Genomic DNA, 18,739 nt, shown 5'->3' with positions numbered 1-18,739 from the left:
AAACGGGGTAATGCACATAAAACACTCAGTATCTGTCACAGAGTCAGCATGCAATGTTAGGGGCTACTGTTTGTTTTGACACAGATTTCTCACACTTACAACTAAAATGTAAGCCTACTTGCCACGGCTACTGACTTGATTTTTATAGTTGATATAGCATCAAAATAGCGTACTTCTGTATTAATACTCCAGTAAGTATTAATATTCCAATAATTACCACTGTTAGAAAAAAAATCAGTAAATAAATCTTCCTTATACCTTCAAATGACATTACCAGGAAATTTTTCCTACAATTATATTTTGAAAGGCAGACTTCTTTTTGTCAAATTCATGTATTTCCCCTGATTGTGGCTTTTGGTGGTCTGATCAGTCAGGCAAGTGGATATCTTACTAATAAAACATACTTTAGTATGACAGATTTAAGATCTTAGTCATAAAACATCCTCAAAACTATGACCAACTTGATTTTTCAAGATAATCACAGGAACACCAAAAGAAGCTTACTACCTTTTACTCAGCTGTTAGTACTCCAATGACTGCCTAATAACGCATATCTAATTCTTGCCCCTCAGACACACATACACAATATTTTTCTTCAAAAAGCCACAAAAGTCTAACTGAAACTATTTTTCTCCCAAAACCAATAAAGTCCTCATACAAGGGAATACCACGAAATACAAGAACAGAATGAAAACTAATGAGCTACAGTTATCCACAATATAATCTTACAAACATACTGCTAAGCAAAAGAAGCCATACACAACAGAATTCACACTAGAAGATTCTGTATGTGCAAAGCTCAGAGAGAGTCAAAACTAGTGCTCTCAGAATGCATAATTGGGTGGTAACTATACAGAAAAACAAGAAAACGAGAACCCTAGAAGATACACGTAATCTTTGAGGGAGGGAGAACATGACCAGAGAAGGCATGTTAGGGATTCTAGCACTTACCATCACGGACAGAATTTTATTTGCTGCCCTCTACCCAAACCATTAAAAAGCCCTATCAGTATAGAGATGTGTTCACTGCTCCATCTCCAGCACCTACAACAGTGACTGGTACACACAAGGTAACCAACAAAAATCTGTTGAATGTAAAAATGCCTGCTTTAGGAATCCAAATTGTTACATATTTCACAGCTTCTTGAACCCTAAATCTAACAGTAACAAGTACTACAGTGTCCATTTGCCTTGTCAGTATATTCAACAAGTTGTTAAGCATATAAGTCCAATTACTTTATAATTCTTAATGTGTCCCTCCTATTGAGATACTGATACCAAACATATGCAGAAAACACTTACATGAATGTATCCAGATTCAATTCAAACATTTAAAAATATTAACAAGGAAAAATACACAAACTGCTGAACAGCAAGCCCAGGTTCTAGATAATGACTTTGCCACCTCCTCCAACCAAGAAAGCACACAAGATTGCTCTGTTATTACAGGATGACCATAAGTTTGCTCATTTTTTTTAAGGGTAAACAATGCAAATCCTTTGTTTCTTGAACAGTGAGTTACACAATTCACAAGGTCATCATTACAGAGTACAGCAGTTGAAAACTGTAAATTTCCAGATCAGGATCCCAAACAAAATGTACTCACTTAATATTTGTTAAGCTAACAAAAATAATTAGTCATTACTGGTATCCTCCTGAATTTTAAAATTACATACTGAATTAAGTGAGCTAATCTTAACTTGTGATATTCAGTTGCCAGAAACTGTTGTACAATCTCTAAGATAGTGACACTTCCAAAAGAGTGAAAATTCCTAAGATAACCAAGAAGGAAAATGAACTTTTCAGTCTTTGGGAATGTACATTTTTTTAAAAAGCAAAAAACATTTCAGTAAATAAAAAAAAATTAATTAAACTAGGTATATGCTAATCTTATGCTCCTAACTAGAATCCACAGATGAGCTTCTGTTTTACATCCTTTCTGGACATAAACTAGAATTGAGATCATTCATCAATTAACTCACTTCCCAGTATTCCCAGTGTAACAACTGAAACATACCCCCAACAAAAACTAATAAAACCTTATCTCTTGATCTATCCCAAAGTGAGGGCCACCTGAGATTCAGTATTGAGCACTACATATATGACACTCAGGGTTTTGTTATCACATTTCAAATGGTGTTTTATAGTACAAAGTTTGGTAACGTTGGTGTTCTCATGATCTAAAGCTGTGTTCTTGTGGTAAAGGCAATCATTCAGAGTCCATTTATTTTCATCCATGTTTAGGATATGATAAAACTTCCTACCCACGTATTCCCCACATACTTCTCATTATTAAGAATTTATCTGTTTAAGAGGAATGGAAATAAAGCACCTGGCTAACCCATAAAGGAGCAACCTGAAGCCACTCTTCTCTGCAATAAATAAATAAAGATGCACTCTAGGTCAGAGACAGCAAAAGTCTTATTTTTATTGCTGGTTTATGCAAGAAATACTGAAACAAACCAATTTTATAGGATTAACTTTAAAATCTATAAACTATCCTAATGTATATTTCTTTCTACAAGACTAAAAGTTGTTAAAGTAAAAAGATTTTTCAAGATTTGCTTTCAAAATTCAGAGGTGCAAAGCAAGTTCCAGTCAAATACTCCAGGAGGAACATTCTAGACATAAACTATCTTTTCATTTAACATATGATCAAAACTTTGCTAATTAAAAATAACTGTGCTCATTCCACTAGCTTGTCTTCAGCTATTACAACACTCAGTCATACACAACGCTGAGCACGTGAATGCTTTCAGACAGGCCTGAAATGAGCAACGGCTGTCAGAGATGGGTGGCACTACACATGAATTTACAGCTGGACTCGCGGTCTTTCAGTAAAGTGAATTATCATCATATCAGGGGTATGTCAAGAAACAGAATTGCATCTCCAAAATTTCCAGGAAAACTATTATTTTTAAAGACATTTTCCTTAGCAGCATGGTGATCTCTCATATTTATACACAGTTTTATTCTTAGAACTGTACAGAGTTTACATTTGGTCTCTAAATAGAAAAGAGATTAAAGAGCAAGTGAGAGTCAGAGCCAGACCTTGTTTCCAGGACTGGGGGGGAAAAGGGGAGTGGAATTACTGTACTTTTTTTCCCTTCAAATCAAACTGGAAGCAGTACTACATATACTGCATTACAGCCCTCAAAGCCACAGATTGGTTTCTACCTCATTATTTATTGGTGTCTTTCCCTTTTTTTTTTTTTTTTTTTTGAGATGGAGTCTCACTCTGTCGCCCAGGCTGGAGCGCAGTGGTGTGATCTTGACTTACCGCAACCTCGGCTCACTGCAAACTCTGCTTCCTGGGTTCAAATGATTCTCCTGCCTCAGCCTCCCAAGTAGCTGGGATTACAGGCATGTGCTACCACACCCGGCTAATTTTTGTATTTTTAGTAGAGATGGGGTTTTGGCCATGTTAGTTACGCTGGTCTTGAACTCCTGCCCTCAGGTGATACGCCCACCTCAGCCTCCCAAAGTGCAGGGATTACATGCTTAAGCCTGGCAAATTGGTGTCTTTCCTAATAATATAATGTAATTTGTGCCAATATATAACCTGAGGGGGAAAAAACACTGTAATTTGAAACATAACTGTCTTATGAAGCTGTCCTGAAACAAACTTAAGAGTGGTAAAATGCAGTTAGGATTATCAGCCAACTATATAAATTAAACCTTTAACCATGACGGTCTAAAATGCCAAACACATACAAAAAGTATTGCTACAGTGAGGATCATTAAAAGCTGCAGTCGAACTTCAGTGACTTCTCATAAACTACAATTCGTTTTTTACTTTTAAAAGTGTGAAGCAAGTATGCATTGATCAGTAACTATCATAATTAAAACTACATTGCATCACTCACTCAAAAAACAATTCCTATATGTAATGACTGATTTGTGTCATTAATTTTTGTTCATTAGCTTGGCCATTTTCTGCAGTTCTTAAGGTTTCAAAAATGTTGCGATATCAAGAAGAGCTCAGTGTATACACAAAATAACTCAAGATGGATTAAAGACTTCAACGTAAAACCCAAAACCATAAAAACCCTAAAAGAAAACCTAGCAATACTATTCAGGACACAGGCCTGGGCAGACCTTCATGACGAAAACACCAAAAGCAATTGCAACGAAAGCCAAAATTGACAAATGGGATCTAATTAAACTAAAGAGCTTCTGCACAGCAAAAGAAACTATCATCAGAGTGAACAGGGAACCTACAGAATGGGAGAAAAACTTTTGCAGTCTACTCATCTGACAAAGGTCTAATATCCAGAATCCACATGGAACTGAAACAAATTTACGAGAAAAAAAACAACCCCATCAAAAAGTGGGCAAAGAATATGAAGAGACACTTCTCAAAAGAAGACATTTATGCTGCCAAAAAAAAAGGAGGTATTTATGCGGCCAAAAAACATAGGAAAAAATGCTCATCATCACTGATCATTAGAGAAATGCAAATCAAAACCACAATGAGATACCGTCTCACGCCCGTCAGAATGGTGATTATTAAAAAGTCAGGAAACAACAGATGCTGCCGAGGCTGTGGAGAAATAGGAACGCTTTTACACTGTTGGTGGGAATGTAAATTAGTTCAACCACTGTGGAAGACAGTATGGCAATTCCTCAAGGACCTAGAACCAGAAATACCATTTGACCCAGCAATCCTATTACTGGGTATATACCCAAAGGAATATAAATCATTCTACTATAAAGACACATGCACACATGTTTACTGCAGCACTATTTACAATAGCAAAGATATGGAACCAACCCAAATGCCCATCAATGATAGACTGGATAAAGAAAATGTGGTATATATAAACCATGGAATACTATGCAGCCATAAAAAAGAATGAGTTCACGTCCTTTGCAGGGACACAGATAAAGCTGGAAACCATCATCCTCAGCAAACTAACACCAGAACAGAAAACCAACCACCACATGTTCTCACTCATAAGTGGGAGTTGAACAATAAAAACACATGGACACAGGGAAGGGAACATCACACACCAGGGCCTGGGGCCTGCTGCTGGGGGGTGGGGGGACAAGGGGAGGGAGAGCATTTAGGACAAATACCTAATGCATGTGGGGCTTAAAACCTAAATGATGGGCTGACAGGTGATGCAAACCACCATGACACACGTATACCTACGTAACAAACCTGCACATTCTGCACATGTATCCCAGAACTTAAAAGTAAAATTATAAAAAAAAAAAAAAAGCCCACTGTGCTCCACTTGATACAATAAATCAATTCCTGGGAATCATGTAAATCAGTGTAACAGTAAAAAGTGACATAAACCATTTTCATACTAACCTACGTTGTAATTTCAGATAGCCACAGCAGGGAATACTACTATTCCTGATACTTACCAAAAACATTTTAGTATGCAGCAAAATCTAATAAGCATATACAATAGCACAATCTTACATTAAATTTTACTGCTTCCTCCAAAGGGAAACAGCTTGAAAACACAGAAGTCACTGAAACTTCCTTCAGCTACTTTCTGTGATTCAACCAATGAAACTGTTTCTTATAATGATTCATAGCATTTTCTTACACATTTAAACAATTCTTTGGTGACGCAGAGAACCATTTTAATTCTTGTTTTTCAACTTTCTAATAATCTTATATTAAGTACACCAGTAAACAAAATTCTGATTGCAAATGCAGATGTATATCACACATACAGAAAACTTTTTCTCCTTTATCTATTTAGAGACTGAGTCTCGCTCTGTGGCCCAGGCTGGAGAGCAGTGGTGCAATCTTGGCTCACTGCAACCTCTGCTTCCCGGGTTCAAGCGTTTCTCCTGCCTCAGCCTTCCCAGTAGCTGGGATTACAGGTCTGGCTATTTGTGTGTGTGTGTGTGTGTGTGTGTGTGTGTGTGTAGAAACGGGGTTTCACCATGTTGGTCAGGCTGGTCTTGAACTCCTGACCTCGTGATTCGACCCCCTTGGCCTCCCAAAGTGCTGGGATTACAGGCATGAGCCACCGCACCCAGCCACGTTTTTTCCTTGATTACTTTTTGTTTTTGAGACCGAGTCTCACTTTGTTGCCCAGGCTGCAGTGCAGTGGCCCAATCCCAACGCACTGCAACCTCCGCCTCCCAGGTTCAAGCAATTCTCCTGCCTTAGCTTCCCAAGTAGCTGGGATTATAGGCACACGCCACCACCTCCAGCTAATTTTTGCATTTTTCTTAGAGACAGGATTTCACCATGTTGGCAAGGCTGGTCTCAAACTCAAGTGATCTGCCCACCTTTACTACTTCTTTAGTATCTTCTTTTCAATCTAGGTACATACATACATATATGTATATTAAGTAGTATTCTACATTTTCTTCTACTATAATTTGTATTGCTCTTTGTCATTTAGATTTCCTGTTTTTTTTAGCCTATGAGGCAGAAAACATTTTTAAAACATGGATAACCAGTAGTCCTAGCACCACGTATTGAACAAGCCACTCTTTCTCCAATAGACTACAATGTTGTTTTTACCACATACTTTTACCACATATTTAGCCACCTTGCTGGCTAAGTGAACTTAAAAGTTATTGTATCTCTGTTTCAATTTCTTCACCAAAAAGTAGAGATAATAGTTCACTTCATAGGGTTACTGTAGGAATTAAATAAATTAAGCACTTAGAACAATACCTGACATGCATTAATACCAATGATCATAATTACTAAAAGTCCATAAATGCACAGATGTTTCTGGACTCCCTGGTTCCTGAACTGACGGGCTGCTTTAAATGTGAATTTCTAACAAGTTTCCTGATAGGGCCTTCTTTTTCCAGAATTTTGTGGCTATCATTTTATCAGGTAGGTTTTCTTATCAATATGTCAAGTTTTCTACAATACGACACTAGAAGACACTGACTTGGGGAAAATTAGTAAATTCTACAACAGTGACCGTCTCCATCTGGAAAATATATTGTTTCATCTCGTTTTTTCAGACTTCACTTTATGTCCTTCATTAAGATTCCAGTAGCTCACCAATATTTGTTATATTTATTTCTAGGTAGTCTTTATAGAGAAAGATTTAGTAGTGTATATCAGCATTTAAACTGCACATAGCCTTTGCCTCAGTAATTCCATTTTTAAGAATCTGATATGCACTAATATATGTGCACAGATATAAAAAGGCTACTATACCAACAGCAAAATCCTGGAAACAAATTATCAATAAAGCAAAGATACTCTAAACAGCAGCATATTCATAGGATGACAAACTATTCAACCATTACGAAAAAAAAAAAAAAAGAATCAAAAGCACGGGCTTATTAGACAGGAGTTTTCCAAACTATTACGCTAAAACAAAAAACAACAAGCTCCCAAATTAATATTGCTGCTGCTTTTTTTTTTTTTTTTTTTTTTTTTTAACTGAGCGGGGGTGCAGAAAACAAAAGCATCATACGTAAAGCACTGAGTCCAGCCTGGCTCTTAGTAAGCATTTTAACCACCTTCAAAAATTAAATGTGACTTAGGGAAACAGGTCACTAAATATTATTTCATTTCATCTATTTATTTATGGCCTGTTTTGCTCTATATAAAATTCTGAGGTGGCTCCATAATACAGCATCCTAAAAAATAAGCTTTCAACTTGCATTTTACTCGTAAATATTTAGAACGCAAAAAACATCCCTACAATGTAATATTTTCAATATGCCATACAAATCTCAATACTATAATTCAAGAAAACAAGTACTCCTTCTCCTTCTAAATCACCTTACTGCGGCAATCCACTGAAAACGTATTTCTCTCCATACTTGAAATAACCTCTTAAAAGTGTGTTGTCTTGCATATTAAGTAGCAGAGATCACACTTCAGGAACAAAGTGACATTCTGTGTAATACGGAAACAAAGCCTTTCCTCCTAGGAAAGGAAGCCCCAGAAAAGATAAATAATGGGAGCTTATTTTAAAACCAAAGCAAAATGTTGCCTTTTATCCTAAATCTCTGGATAAAGTATTACCTTTAGCTTGTTCTTCATCTATATAAGGTCAAAAAGGTACAAGTTAAATTTTTCTTAAACGAAGAATAGTATATCCCTTAAAACGATCTATTCATTAGTAAGTGTAACCTCTAGCTTCTCCCAGCCAGCAAACAAGCTTCTGTGAGAGTTCAACAGTTTCAGAGGCGTATTATTCCTGCTCGCAGATGTTACGAGTAAGCATTTCAAACAAAACTGCACACATAAAACCACTATCTGCCCAAGTATCTCGACACTATTTTAAGTAATGAATTGATTTTCTTTAAAAGGCAGATTTTTACTGCTCACATTTCTGTATTCCTTTAATTGTTTGAAATAGCAAGTACTACTTTATATAAAAAATTAATATACAAAATGAGAGAAGGATTCTGTTTTTCAGGAATTTTGGCTTTTTAATGTAATACACAAGTCAGTTTCCAAGCAATGGGAAAATGGAATATTTCAGAGCACATGGGAAAAGTGATAGGAAGAATGTTACTTTTTTTTGGCTGAACTCACCGGTCTTTACTAATTTTTAAGAGCTCATCCTATTATCCATTCGGAATACTTTGTATTACTTTTGAAAGTTTAATTCAAGTTAAATTACTAAATGTTAAAGAGGTTATTTTCAAAGTTACCTTAAATAAGTCACACGGCATGAAAGAAACGCGACCTACTACGCCTCACAGGCTGAGTGGAGTGTTTTGCAGTCTCAAAGCCTTATCGCTGGCGTGTGCATACCGCAGGGAGTGACATCAGATCGAAACTACAAGGTTTCGCCGGGGACCAACCACTCCTCCAAAGACAGCAGCTCCCGGTCAGCTGGAGGTGGCACCCCAAGCCCCGACCCACCGAGGGCCGGCTCACGGCCGCCGCAGAACCCTCACCGGAGCCGAGTTTCTCCGCGAGGGACCTGTTGCGCGTCCCCGCCCTCGGCGAACCGCAGCCAGGAACGAGCGCCGGCAGCGATGCACCTGCCCAGGACGGCGGCCGGGCGCCCGCAGCCCCCTCCCCGGCCGTCCCCAGCTCGGCCCGCGCCGCCCCCGCCCGAGGGTCTCCCCGCGGCCCGCGGCCCCGCGCCAGCCCTGCCCACCCCGCCGCCCCGGGGCCCAGGTAGCCGCCGGCGAGGGAGGGCGGGACGCCGGCCCGATGCCGGCGGGCGGGCGGCGGCGCTCGGCTCGGTCCGGCCCTGGCGGCCGCGGAGGCGCTCACCTTGGCGGCCGCAGCTCTGGCGGACATCTTGTCTCTCTCCAGCGCCGCGCGAGGCTCCTCGGACCCGAAACTCCGCGGCGCCGGCCCTCCCGCTCCTCACACCACAGCCCAAATAAACATCTCCCGAGAGCGAGCGGGGCAGGGGCGGGGGCGGCCGGAATGGCCCGGCCCACGGGGAGGGAATTCAACTCGGACAAAAGTCCGGGAAGCGCCCGCCCCGCCCGGGTCTTCTCCACGGGGCGCGCCCGACCGGCACCTCCCTCCGAGCGCGGCCACCCGCTCGGCCTCCCGCAGCTTTCGCAGCCCGGCCACGTCGGCCCCGCCCGGTCGCCCGCCCCTCGGCAGCACCCGTGGCCTCCCGGCGTCTCCTCGGAAGCCGACTTCCGCACGTAACTTCCCGGGAACCGGCGGCCGCCAAGAACGCGGCGTCCGCTGGCTCAGCCGGCGCCGGCAACTCAGCGGCCACGCAAACCTGCCGGCCCGGCCCACTGAGCATGCCCGGCCCGACGTGGGCGGGGCTGGACCAGGCGAGGCAAGGCGGGGCGGGGCGGGGGCGGGACCGCGGCGGGGGAGGGGGCGGGGCGAGCGGCCGGGGTCCGACCCCAGGCGCGGAAGGAAAAGCCGGGTAACCCAAGTAACTTGGAAAGACAGTTTCCGCTGCCGTGCGAGTCTTCCTGTTTGTTTTTATCCAAGGTCCGGCAGAATTCGCCCCAAGGAGAAAGCGCCTGTGCACCAAAGCTTTCCTTGAGAGACTTGTCCAGTTGCTCCTCGACAAGCCACGCTGGATGAGCCCCAGGCATGAGTGCGGCTGGAAAGGCCGGCAGAGCCGATACCCGACAGTTGTTTCCTTCACTGGGCAAACAGCATGGTCACGGCTGTCACCGCGTGCCTGGGCGTTGTTTCCACGGAAGGCGGAATGCATTTTCTGCAAGGCGCGTCATGGCTTTCATCTCCGAGGAGCTCCAGCAGGGTCAGAGCATTGCTTTCGTTCACCAGCGCCGACTGCCAAGGCTGAAACTGGTGATGAGGTCATGGGCACCCGGAGGCAGCAGCCTGAGACACACCCTAGAGACCTGTGCCATCTCGGCCCACACCCCACATTAGACCTCAAGATATATCCAAAGTCTCTTTCCCGCCCATCTAGACAGGAATCTCAAAAGTTTATTTTTGACCATCAAGATTGCTGAAATTCTTGTTAACTGAACGGGTCAAGCTGCCCTGCATTCCAAACGCTGTCCCTGCAACTCAAAGTTGGGCAGAAAAGGGTGTAAAACGTGCAGTCCATGGTTCAGTGTAATCAGCCACTACACAAACTTCCCACAATGTTGACGGCTTTGCTAAACACCAAGGGACATGGTAAGAAACCATTCCTAGCCTCACTAATCTACACTTGTAAATGTAAAGGTCTTCAAAAATGCCAGAAAGTCTTAGTAACATAATGATAACATATTTAAAGTATCTGGTATAGTGCCACAACCGGCACAGAAGAAATGGAAGAAAGCATAAACATCAGGTTTTAGACAATGGTTTTCTCTTTAGAATTCAACTGTATGAAAAGAACAAATTTGACAAAGAAATACGTGTAGATGACACGTAAATATCAATTAAGGCTTCGAAGTAAAATGCCACACATCTTGCAATTCAAAGCCATCTGAACTAGAAAAGAGCCATTTTGTTCTCAATAAAAATGGTTGAAGTCATTTTTGTTTTAAAGTCATGTTGTAATTGTTTTGGTTTTGGACAAAGTATTTATTCTTTTAAGAATTGTGGGCCGGGCCTGGTGGCTCACGCCTGTAATCCCAGCACTTTGGGAGGCCGAGGCGAGCGGATCACTAGGTCAGGAATTCGAGACCAGCCTGGCCAATATAGTCAAACCCTGTCTTTACTAAAAATACAAAAATTAGCCCGGTGTGGTGGCGCGTGCCTGTAGTCCCAGCTACTCCGGAGGCTGAGTCAGGAGAATGGCGTGAACCCGGGAGGCGGAGGTTGCAGTGAGTCGAGATCGCGCCACTGCACTCCAGCCCGGGTGACAGAGCAAGACTCCGTCTCAAAAAAAAAAAAAAAAGAAAAAAAGAATTGTGGCCAGGCGTAGTAGCCCACGCTTATAATCCCAGCACTTGAGGCCAGGCGCAGTGGCTCACGCCTGTAATCCTAGCACTTGAGAGGCCAAGGCAGGCAGATCACTTGAGGTCAGGAGTTTGAAACCAGCCTGGCCAACATGGTGAAACCCCATCTTTACTAAAAATATAAAAGAAAAGTAGCCGGGCATGGTGGCGGACGCCAGTAATCCCAGCTATTTGGGAGGCTGAGGCAGGAGTATCGCTTGAACCCGAGAGGTGGAGTTTGCAGTGAGCTGAGATCGAGCCATTGCACTCCAGCCTGGGCAAAAAGAGCAAAACTCTGCCTCAAATCATCATCATCATCATCATCATCATCATCATCATCATCATCATCCCAGCACTTTGTGAGGCCAAGACCAGAGGATTATTTGAGGCCAGGAGTTTGAGACCAGCCTGGGAAACAGTGAGACCCTATTTAAAAAAAGAAAAAAGAAAAAAAAAAGATTGTGATTAAATTTCCTCATGTGCAAACACCATTTAAAAAGGTTTGGGAGGTATTTTTTAATTTTAAAAGGTGGTGATGAAAGACCTTCACATTATCTTTACCATTTACGATGTGCAATTGCATAACCTGCCTAGAACTAGGTGTGGTGTCTTTAATAGCACCTAAATCGAGAGACGTATCTACAAATACACTGACATTTTTTCACTTTTCCTTCTTAGTCACTTTTACAAGTTGTCCAATGTGTAATTTAAATGCTAGATTGCAACTATTTGTCACTAATTAAAAATAGTTACATATTTAACAGTTTCACCTTTGCCATGGTTTAAAAAATGAAATCAAGAAAAAATATTTCATCATGAGAATCCTGTTCTTTAAAAATTATATTTAGTATTTCAGTGACTAATAGTATCACTTTAAAATTTTTCAATGGTATTTTTAATATCTAAATTAAACTCCATAAAGTCTGTTCTTTTCTCTAGATAAACAAGAGAAGGTTTTTATCAGCTGTAAAATAAAGGTAAAATACTGTTGCCAACAATTAAAAACAAAGTTCTATTCCTACAGTTTATTTTTTGGGTAGGTGCTTTGATAACAAGTGGAAAGCATAAAGCATTATCTGAAAGAATCACCCTTTTAACAATTAAAGAGTTTATCCATGGAACACCAAAAAAGTATTTTCTGACTTTTATGCTTACATATGCATGTCATCATAGCTCCTCTAGATCAATATGGGAAGAAATACAAGTTAATTAAGGATTCTCATTTAGAGTTACAATAATGTTTAACCACAAATCTCTTTCGATTGTACGGATTTATCTTATTTCTGATCATTTTTGCAACTGAACAGGAAACTAAAAAACCACAACACTTAAAAGACAACTTCCTGTGGGATTTTTGGTGTCTGCGGCTCAGAATGAAAAAAGCATTATGTGTGCAAAATCTTTACACATTTTAGATACAACTACTTAATAAAACAGCCTTGACCAAATGAACAACTATATCCACGCCTAATTTGTGTATACGTATATTGATGGTTTTAATTGCAAAAAAAGATCCTTATGAAAGCATATTTATGTTATTTTTATATGAACTGTGAGTTTACGTTTGACATACAAAGAGGAAGTATTTATTTACGGTAGTAGAGCATGAGACAATCTCGATAATGTCACAGAAGAGAATATATACAAAATATTAGGAGAAGCACTTTACCAAGATGTTATAACAACCAAAAGTAATCCTGATCTCACTCCTAGGCCATACCATTAAAGATTCTACAAATTGTTACAGAATTTTCCTCTGCCAATAAAGTCATGTAACAATGTTAAATGGGGGAAAAATTCTTTTAAGGCTCATAATGTTTCTAAATTTCATAGACCAATAAAAATTTTAAAAACATCTTAGAGATGCATTATAGGAGTACCAACTTTTTAATCTTACATAGTAAAAACATTTTAAAACAAACATTATAAACTGTATATGTAAAGATAATTAAAATGGCAAATTTTATATTATGTACATATTACCACAGTTTAGAAATACAAAAAGAAAGCTATTACCAACACCATTTCATTTTTTTTTTTTTAAAGAACACATAAACACTAAAAAATAAGTCTTTTTTAATTCAATTCAGTATACAGAAAGTTATCCCTCAAAAGAATTCCTCCTTTGGGGCTACCCTTACCTCTGCTTGGGGCAAGGTGGAGCTTTCTTTATTCAGGGTCCTAAATATTGCACAACCAGGCAGGTCGGAAGTTCCGTAAATCCATGACTGGAATCCAGGCAGGCTGGCATATAGGCCTCTGGCTCATCTCTCAGAGGTTTTTCCTCCATTCTTCACAGCTCCTCCACTCTGAGCTACACTTTCCTATGATTCCTTTAAGACTCCCTCCCCAGCCCAGGCAAAACATCTCATCTCATAATCCATAGAGAAAACAGACATTAAGGAATAGAAACTCCCTTCCCTTCCTGCCAAAACACTGACGAGCCTACCCTGGGCATCTGCTTTTCCTCTCCATCTTCCCCCCAAGGGTTACGAATCCCGTCTGGGGGGCTGACCCTCTCAGCTGTGTCCTCTTTCTCTATCATCGTCATCCTGTCATTAGCTAATGAATTCTACCTCTGAGAATTCAAGCTTCCTCTAGTGTTCCCCATCTTAAACACAGGGCTCCCCAGGCTACCTACCAAGGCGTGCACTACTGCAGGTGTACAAGACCCCAGGGCAGAAGGGCTTGCAGTTTGGGTTTAATGTGGTTGCTGTCTTGAATTGTAAGGACTTTTCGTTTTGGATTTGTGTTTTGTAAGTGAAGGTCAATGGGAAAATGAGGCACACACTGGGGGACTGGGGCCTCTGCTCTCACAGGGTCCTGTCGCCTCCTAGGAGGGTATCTGAGCTGCCCGCTCCCACAGCTCTTGATACCCCTGCTGGTCCTCTCCCACTCTGCTCCACTGCCACTGCTGAAAGGGATCCAAGCAAGGAGTGGGGTTTGAGTATGCATACCCACAGCGTCTTGAGTGCACAAAAGCCCCAAACAGGCAGTATCACTCTGTGTGGTGGCTGCCTGGTTGGAGACCATGTCTTGGTGGGGTGAACCGTTGGTCCAGCCTGGGTTCCAGATCCAGTCATGGAGGTTTAAGAATTCTTGGTGGTTACCATCTGCTGTGGGTTGCAGCAATAGTCTTGTGGCTCAAAGTCCCCAGACCCTGTCCCCAGCAGGGCATTTAGGTCAGGAGGTATGCTTGAATGTCATCACAGCAAGCTATCAGGTCCAGCACACATTAGTGGGACCCCAGGGCCCTATGAGGGTCTGTACTTGCCTCATTACCCACCCCCGATCCCCTGGGGCCTCAGGGCCAGAGGGTTCCCTGGGCTGTCTCCCTGCCTGGGGATGGGATCCTCTCCCTGCTTCCAACCTTCCCGAGTCTGGCTGTGTTCAGTCTCTTCTAGCCAGCTTGAGGCATCCTCCAGGGACAAGCCACAAAATATAAACTGTGTAATTTCAGTGACTCCTCATATGAGTTAAATATTCTGAAATTTGCATTTAAAACTGGTGTTGCACAATACAAACAGTAAAATTCATGCTGATAATTCACATTTTTAATTGTTCTTTACTCCGAACGTGAAATAGTGCATTTAAAAAATGACAAGTCAGGATGGAAACCCTGGAAGAAAAGAAAAAGCTTTATGTGTACCTTTAATGACAGACACTTTTTTCCTCCCTTTGAAACAAAGGGCCCCTAGATTATAGAGGCAGCTCTGAGTCCACCTCTTCCTGCACATACTGTTCTGTCAGTTTGTGACAAGCTTCTCGAGAGTCGTCTGTCACAACTAGGTCTTTCTGTTGTGAATGCATGCCCAGGTTTTTTGACATTCTTCCCCCTCCCCACTTTAATTTCACAAGTAATACTGGCATATAGTCCTTCTGTGAAAGATTCATGCAATTGAAATGTTTTTTAAAGTCCAACAGAACAACACCCACTGCATTCCCATTCCTATAATTACCCAGGAATACTATGATCTAAGCCTAACTAGAGAGTGTATTTCCAGATCACTTTCTGTTTATTTATTTATGTGATATGTGTGTGTGGAGACAGAGAAGGAGAGAGAGAATATACGAATATAAGAATATGGTTTTGTGTGTTCTAAATGATAAGACAATATTTACGTTCTGTAACTTTTTAATGTAATATTTCACCTTGGAGATTATATTAAATAATGAAAATCTGTTTCATCATTTTAAAATGGCTGTTTAGTATTCCATAATATGGGTGCATTATAGTTTATCAAACTAAGATGATTTCTATGATAATGTCACAACAACAACAACAAAATACATATATATCTTTTTGTACATATGTATAAGTATTTCTCTAGGAGAGACATCCAAAAGGGAATTTTCTAGGTTAAAGAATATGCTTATGCCGGGCGTGGTGGCTCACGCCTGTAATGCCAGCACTTTGGGAGGCCAAGGCAGGTGGATCAGCTAAGGTCAGGAGTTTGAGACCAGCTTGGCCAACATGGCGGAACCCTGTCTCTACTGAAAATACAAAAATTAGCCGGGCATAGTGGCGTGTGCCTGTTAATTCCAGCTACTAGGGGGGCTAAGGCAGGAGGATCGTTTGAACCTGGGAGGTAGAGGTTGCAGTGAGCCAAGATCATGCCACACTGCACTCCAGCCTGGGCAACAGAGCAATACTCCGTCTCAAAAAACAAACAAACAAACAAAAATATATGCTTACTTAAAAAAACATTTTCACTGATACTGCCAAATTGCCCTTTAAGAAAACCAGATCAACTTATCTTGTTTCCTCCCCTCCCCGCATATGAACACTTGATAATATTAATCTTTTGTAGTTTCACCTTTCTGGTAGACAACAATGGTGTATCACTTGCCTATTACATCACTTACCCATTTTGCTCTATCAGGTTATTTCTTTTGATTTGTTAACATGTATTCTTTTGAACTGAATGAATTCTAAGTCTTCTTTTTTTTTTTTTTTTTTGAGGTGGAGTCTTGCTCTGTTGCCCAGGCTGGAGTGCAGTGGCTTGATCTCTACTCACTGCAACCTCCGCTTCATGGGTCTAAGAGATTTTCCTGCCTCAGCCTCCCCAGTAGCTGGGATTACAGGAGCCTGCCACAGTGCCCGGCTAGGTTTCTGTTTTGTTTTGTATTTTTAGTAGAGATGGGGTTTCACCATGTTGGCCAGGCTGGTCTTGAACTCCTGACCTCAAGGGATCCACTGCCTTGGCCTCCCTAAGTGCTGGGATTACAGGCATGAGCCACCATGCTGGGCCCCAATTCTAAGTCTTGGCTCTTGGCTGGTTCTATGTGTGTGTGTGTTAAGTACAGTTTATTTCAGAATAAGTTTAGCTTTACAGAAAAGTTGCAAAGATAGTACACAGAGTTCCTGTACACCCTTTACCTGACTTCCCCTAATATTAATATCTTGCATAACTATGAGACATTTGTTGAAAACTAAAAGATTCACATGGGTACAGTATACTTAAATTGCATCAAGTTCTGCCTGTTTTAACTCTTTAATTTCTCCTATATGCTTCCAATTTTGCCAATTCCTCCTACTTTACAAATCTTGTGAAAACTATTTTGGACATGTTACTTTTGAGCCTCTGGAGTTTCATAAGCTTAGGTGTGTCAGGGTGCCTGGAGGAGGGGGCAGAGCATAAATACAAAGTCACACTGAGGGTCCACGTGGAGTGTCACATTTCTGATTCAGTTCAGGAAACTTTTTTCCTCATGCTCACCTTTGTGAAAGAACTGCTGTGAGACATTTCTGAGCCTCAAACCCTAAGAGGAGATTAGAAGAAATTTACATTTCTTTAGATTAGAGTCTGTCCTCCCAAAATGGCAGGTAGTGCCAAATTCATTGCCTTAAAAAAAAAAGATTTCTTAAAAGCAGCAGAAGACTCCCCCAAAGTATACTGTTGGCATTTTTTTTTCAATGTGTGGGTTATAAAACCTTCATAACAAGTCTTTCAAAACAAATAAATGTAAAATACAGAAACATTAGTAGAACTTTGTAAAACACTGCATTTTAAAAACAGGTAAGTATATTTATTTTTAAAATATTTTAAAGAAGGATAAATACACATCTGTAAAAAGAAACACTGGAAGGAAAACTAAGAACAAGTAATAATGGTTATTTTAGGGGAGACAGGGCAGCAATGATACGAGACTTTTCTAGATATTCCCTTATTATAAACCACTTTGGCTCTGGAAACAAACATATCTTACATTAAAAAAAAAATACAATGAAGTAAAAAAAAAAGCAGTCTCTTAAAAGCTGAAAAAAAATTGAAGCAAGAAAATTCATATACATTAAATCAGTGACCTAACTATACAGATAAAAGAATTATTTCCAATGACACTAGCATATTCTAATGAAAGTAGCACTGTAAAAAAATCTTAAATTTAATTCAGCAGTCTTTTAGTAATAACATTATTACTTTGAAACTGCTCTATATGTGTATGTGTACATTAACTAATATAAAACTGTTACATATTCATTAGCATGTCATCTAATATGTAATTATACATGTCAGAATAATATTTATGTAAGTGTATAATATGTATAATGTATTGTCTAATATATGATGTAATATATATTATTATGTTTTACATCTATTAGCAATTAACACACATCAATTTATATGAACATTACCATACTATGTATATAATAGTTTTGAAGCTACATATAAATATATAAGAATTTCAAAGTAATATTAACATTATTATATACTAGTATATAATAATGCTAATATTATTACATATTATTACACTAATATATATTAATGTATGTTAATGTTGTTAGAAACCAAGATTTTCTGTTTAAGAGAAAAGAGAAACAAGTATAAAATAAAAAAGTTAAGTAAAAATTTTGTAGTTCTAGTTTAAGTTGAAAAATTCAGAATTAATATTTTTTTTAATATAATTCCTAGCTCTGGCCATTGAAAAGGACTGGGAGTAACAGAAACTCAATAGCAAGGAGCACTCCTAATGTCCGTATTGTAATCTCCAACAAGGAACAGCTGATTACAGGTCTGGAGCAAGAAATATACAAGATAATCAGATAACCTTGGGACATTTGGGGCCAGAAAGCAAGGAAGTTCTCAAAGAATAATGAGTCAAAAGGATACAGAAGCTGACAACAAGTAGCTCCTATTGGCCAAAGATGATACAATGTGATCCTCAAAAATAAAACAGAAAGAAAGAAAAGAAAAAGAATGCACCTGACTGAAACACCCTGAATATCTAAAACCCATTAATTCACAATTAACAGAAAAGAGCAGGAAAGCAAGAGAGCCCCCCAAACAAACAATAACCTATTGAATAAAACCAAGTCCTTACTCTGTAAGCTCTCAATTAAAAGGGGAGAATATATTTTGTATGAACTTTATTTCAGATAGCCAAATAACTCTAATTGCTGAGGGAAAGTTTTTCCTAATAAATCTGGAAGGAATTATAGAAAATCATC

At 40.1% G+C, this 18,739-nt stretch overlaps 1 protein-coding gene across 13 annotated transcripts in view; it reads right to left on the bottom strand.

Annotated features, from left to right (window-relative positions):
• Positions 1–18,739, bottom strand: part of TJP1 (tight junction protein 1) — a 272,656-nt gene that overhangs the window by 118,931 nt on the left and 134,986 nt on the right. For 6 of the 13 annotated variants that reach the window (XM_077939032.1, XM_077939036.1, XM_015141754.3 and 3 more), the window contains exon 1: positions 9,185–9,680. The exons of 6 other annotated variants lie outside the window; for them this stretch is intronic. In XM_077939032.1, the coding sequence (XP_077795158.1) occupies positions 9,185–9,211 (27 nt within the window). In that variant the 5' untranslated portion in view covers positions 9,212–9,680. Of the gene's footprint in view, positions 1–8,610; positions 8,669–9,184; positions 9,681–18,739 lie in introns of those variants that run through there. One more of the 13 variants, XM_077939035.1, reaches the window with a different exon arrangement.

The sequence above is a fragment of the Macaca mulatta genome, chromosome 7 (genome assembly GCF_049350105.2).
Source record: "Macaca mulatta isolate MMU2019108-1 chromosome 7, T2T-MMU8v2.0, whole genome shotgun sequence".
NCBI lineage: Eukaryota > Metazoa > Chordata > Mammalia > Primates > Cercopithecidae > Macaca > Macaca mulatta.
Note: the sequence above shows the minus strand (reverse complement) of the source record. Positions and strands in the feature narration are given on the sequence as shown.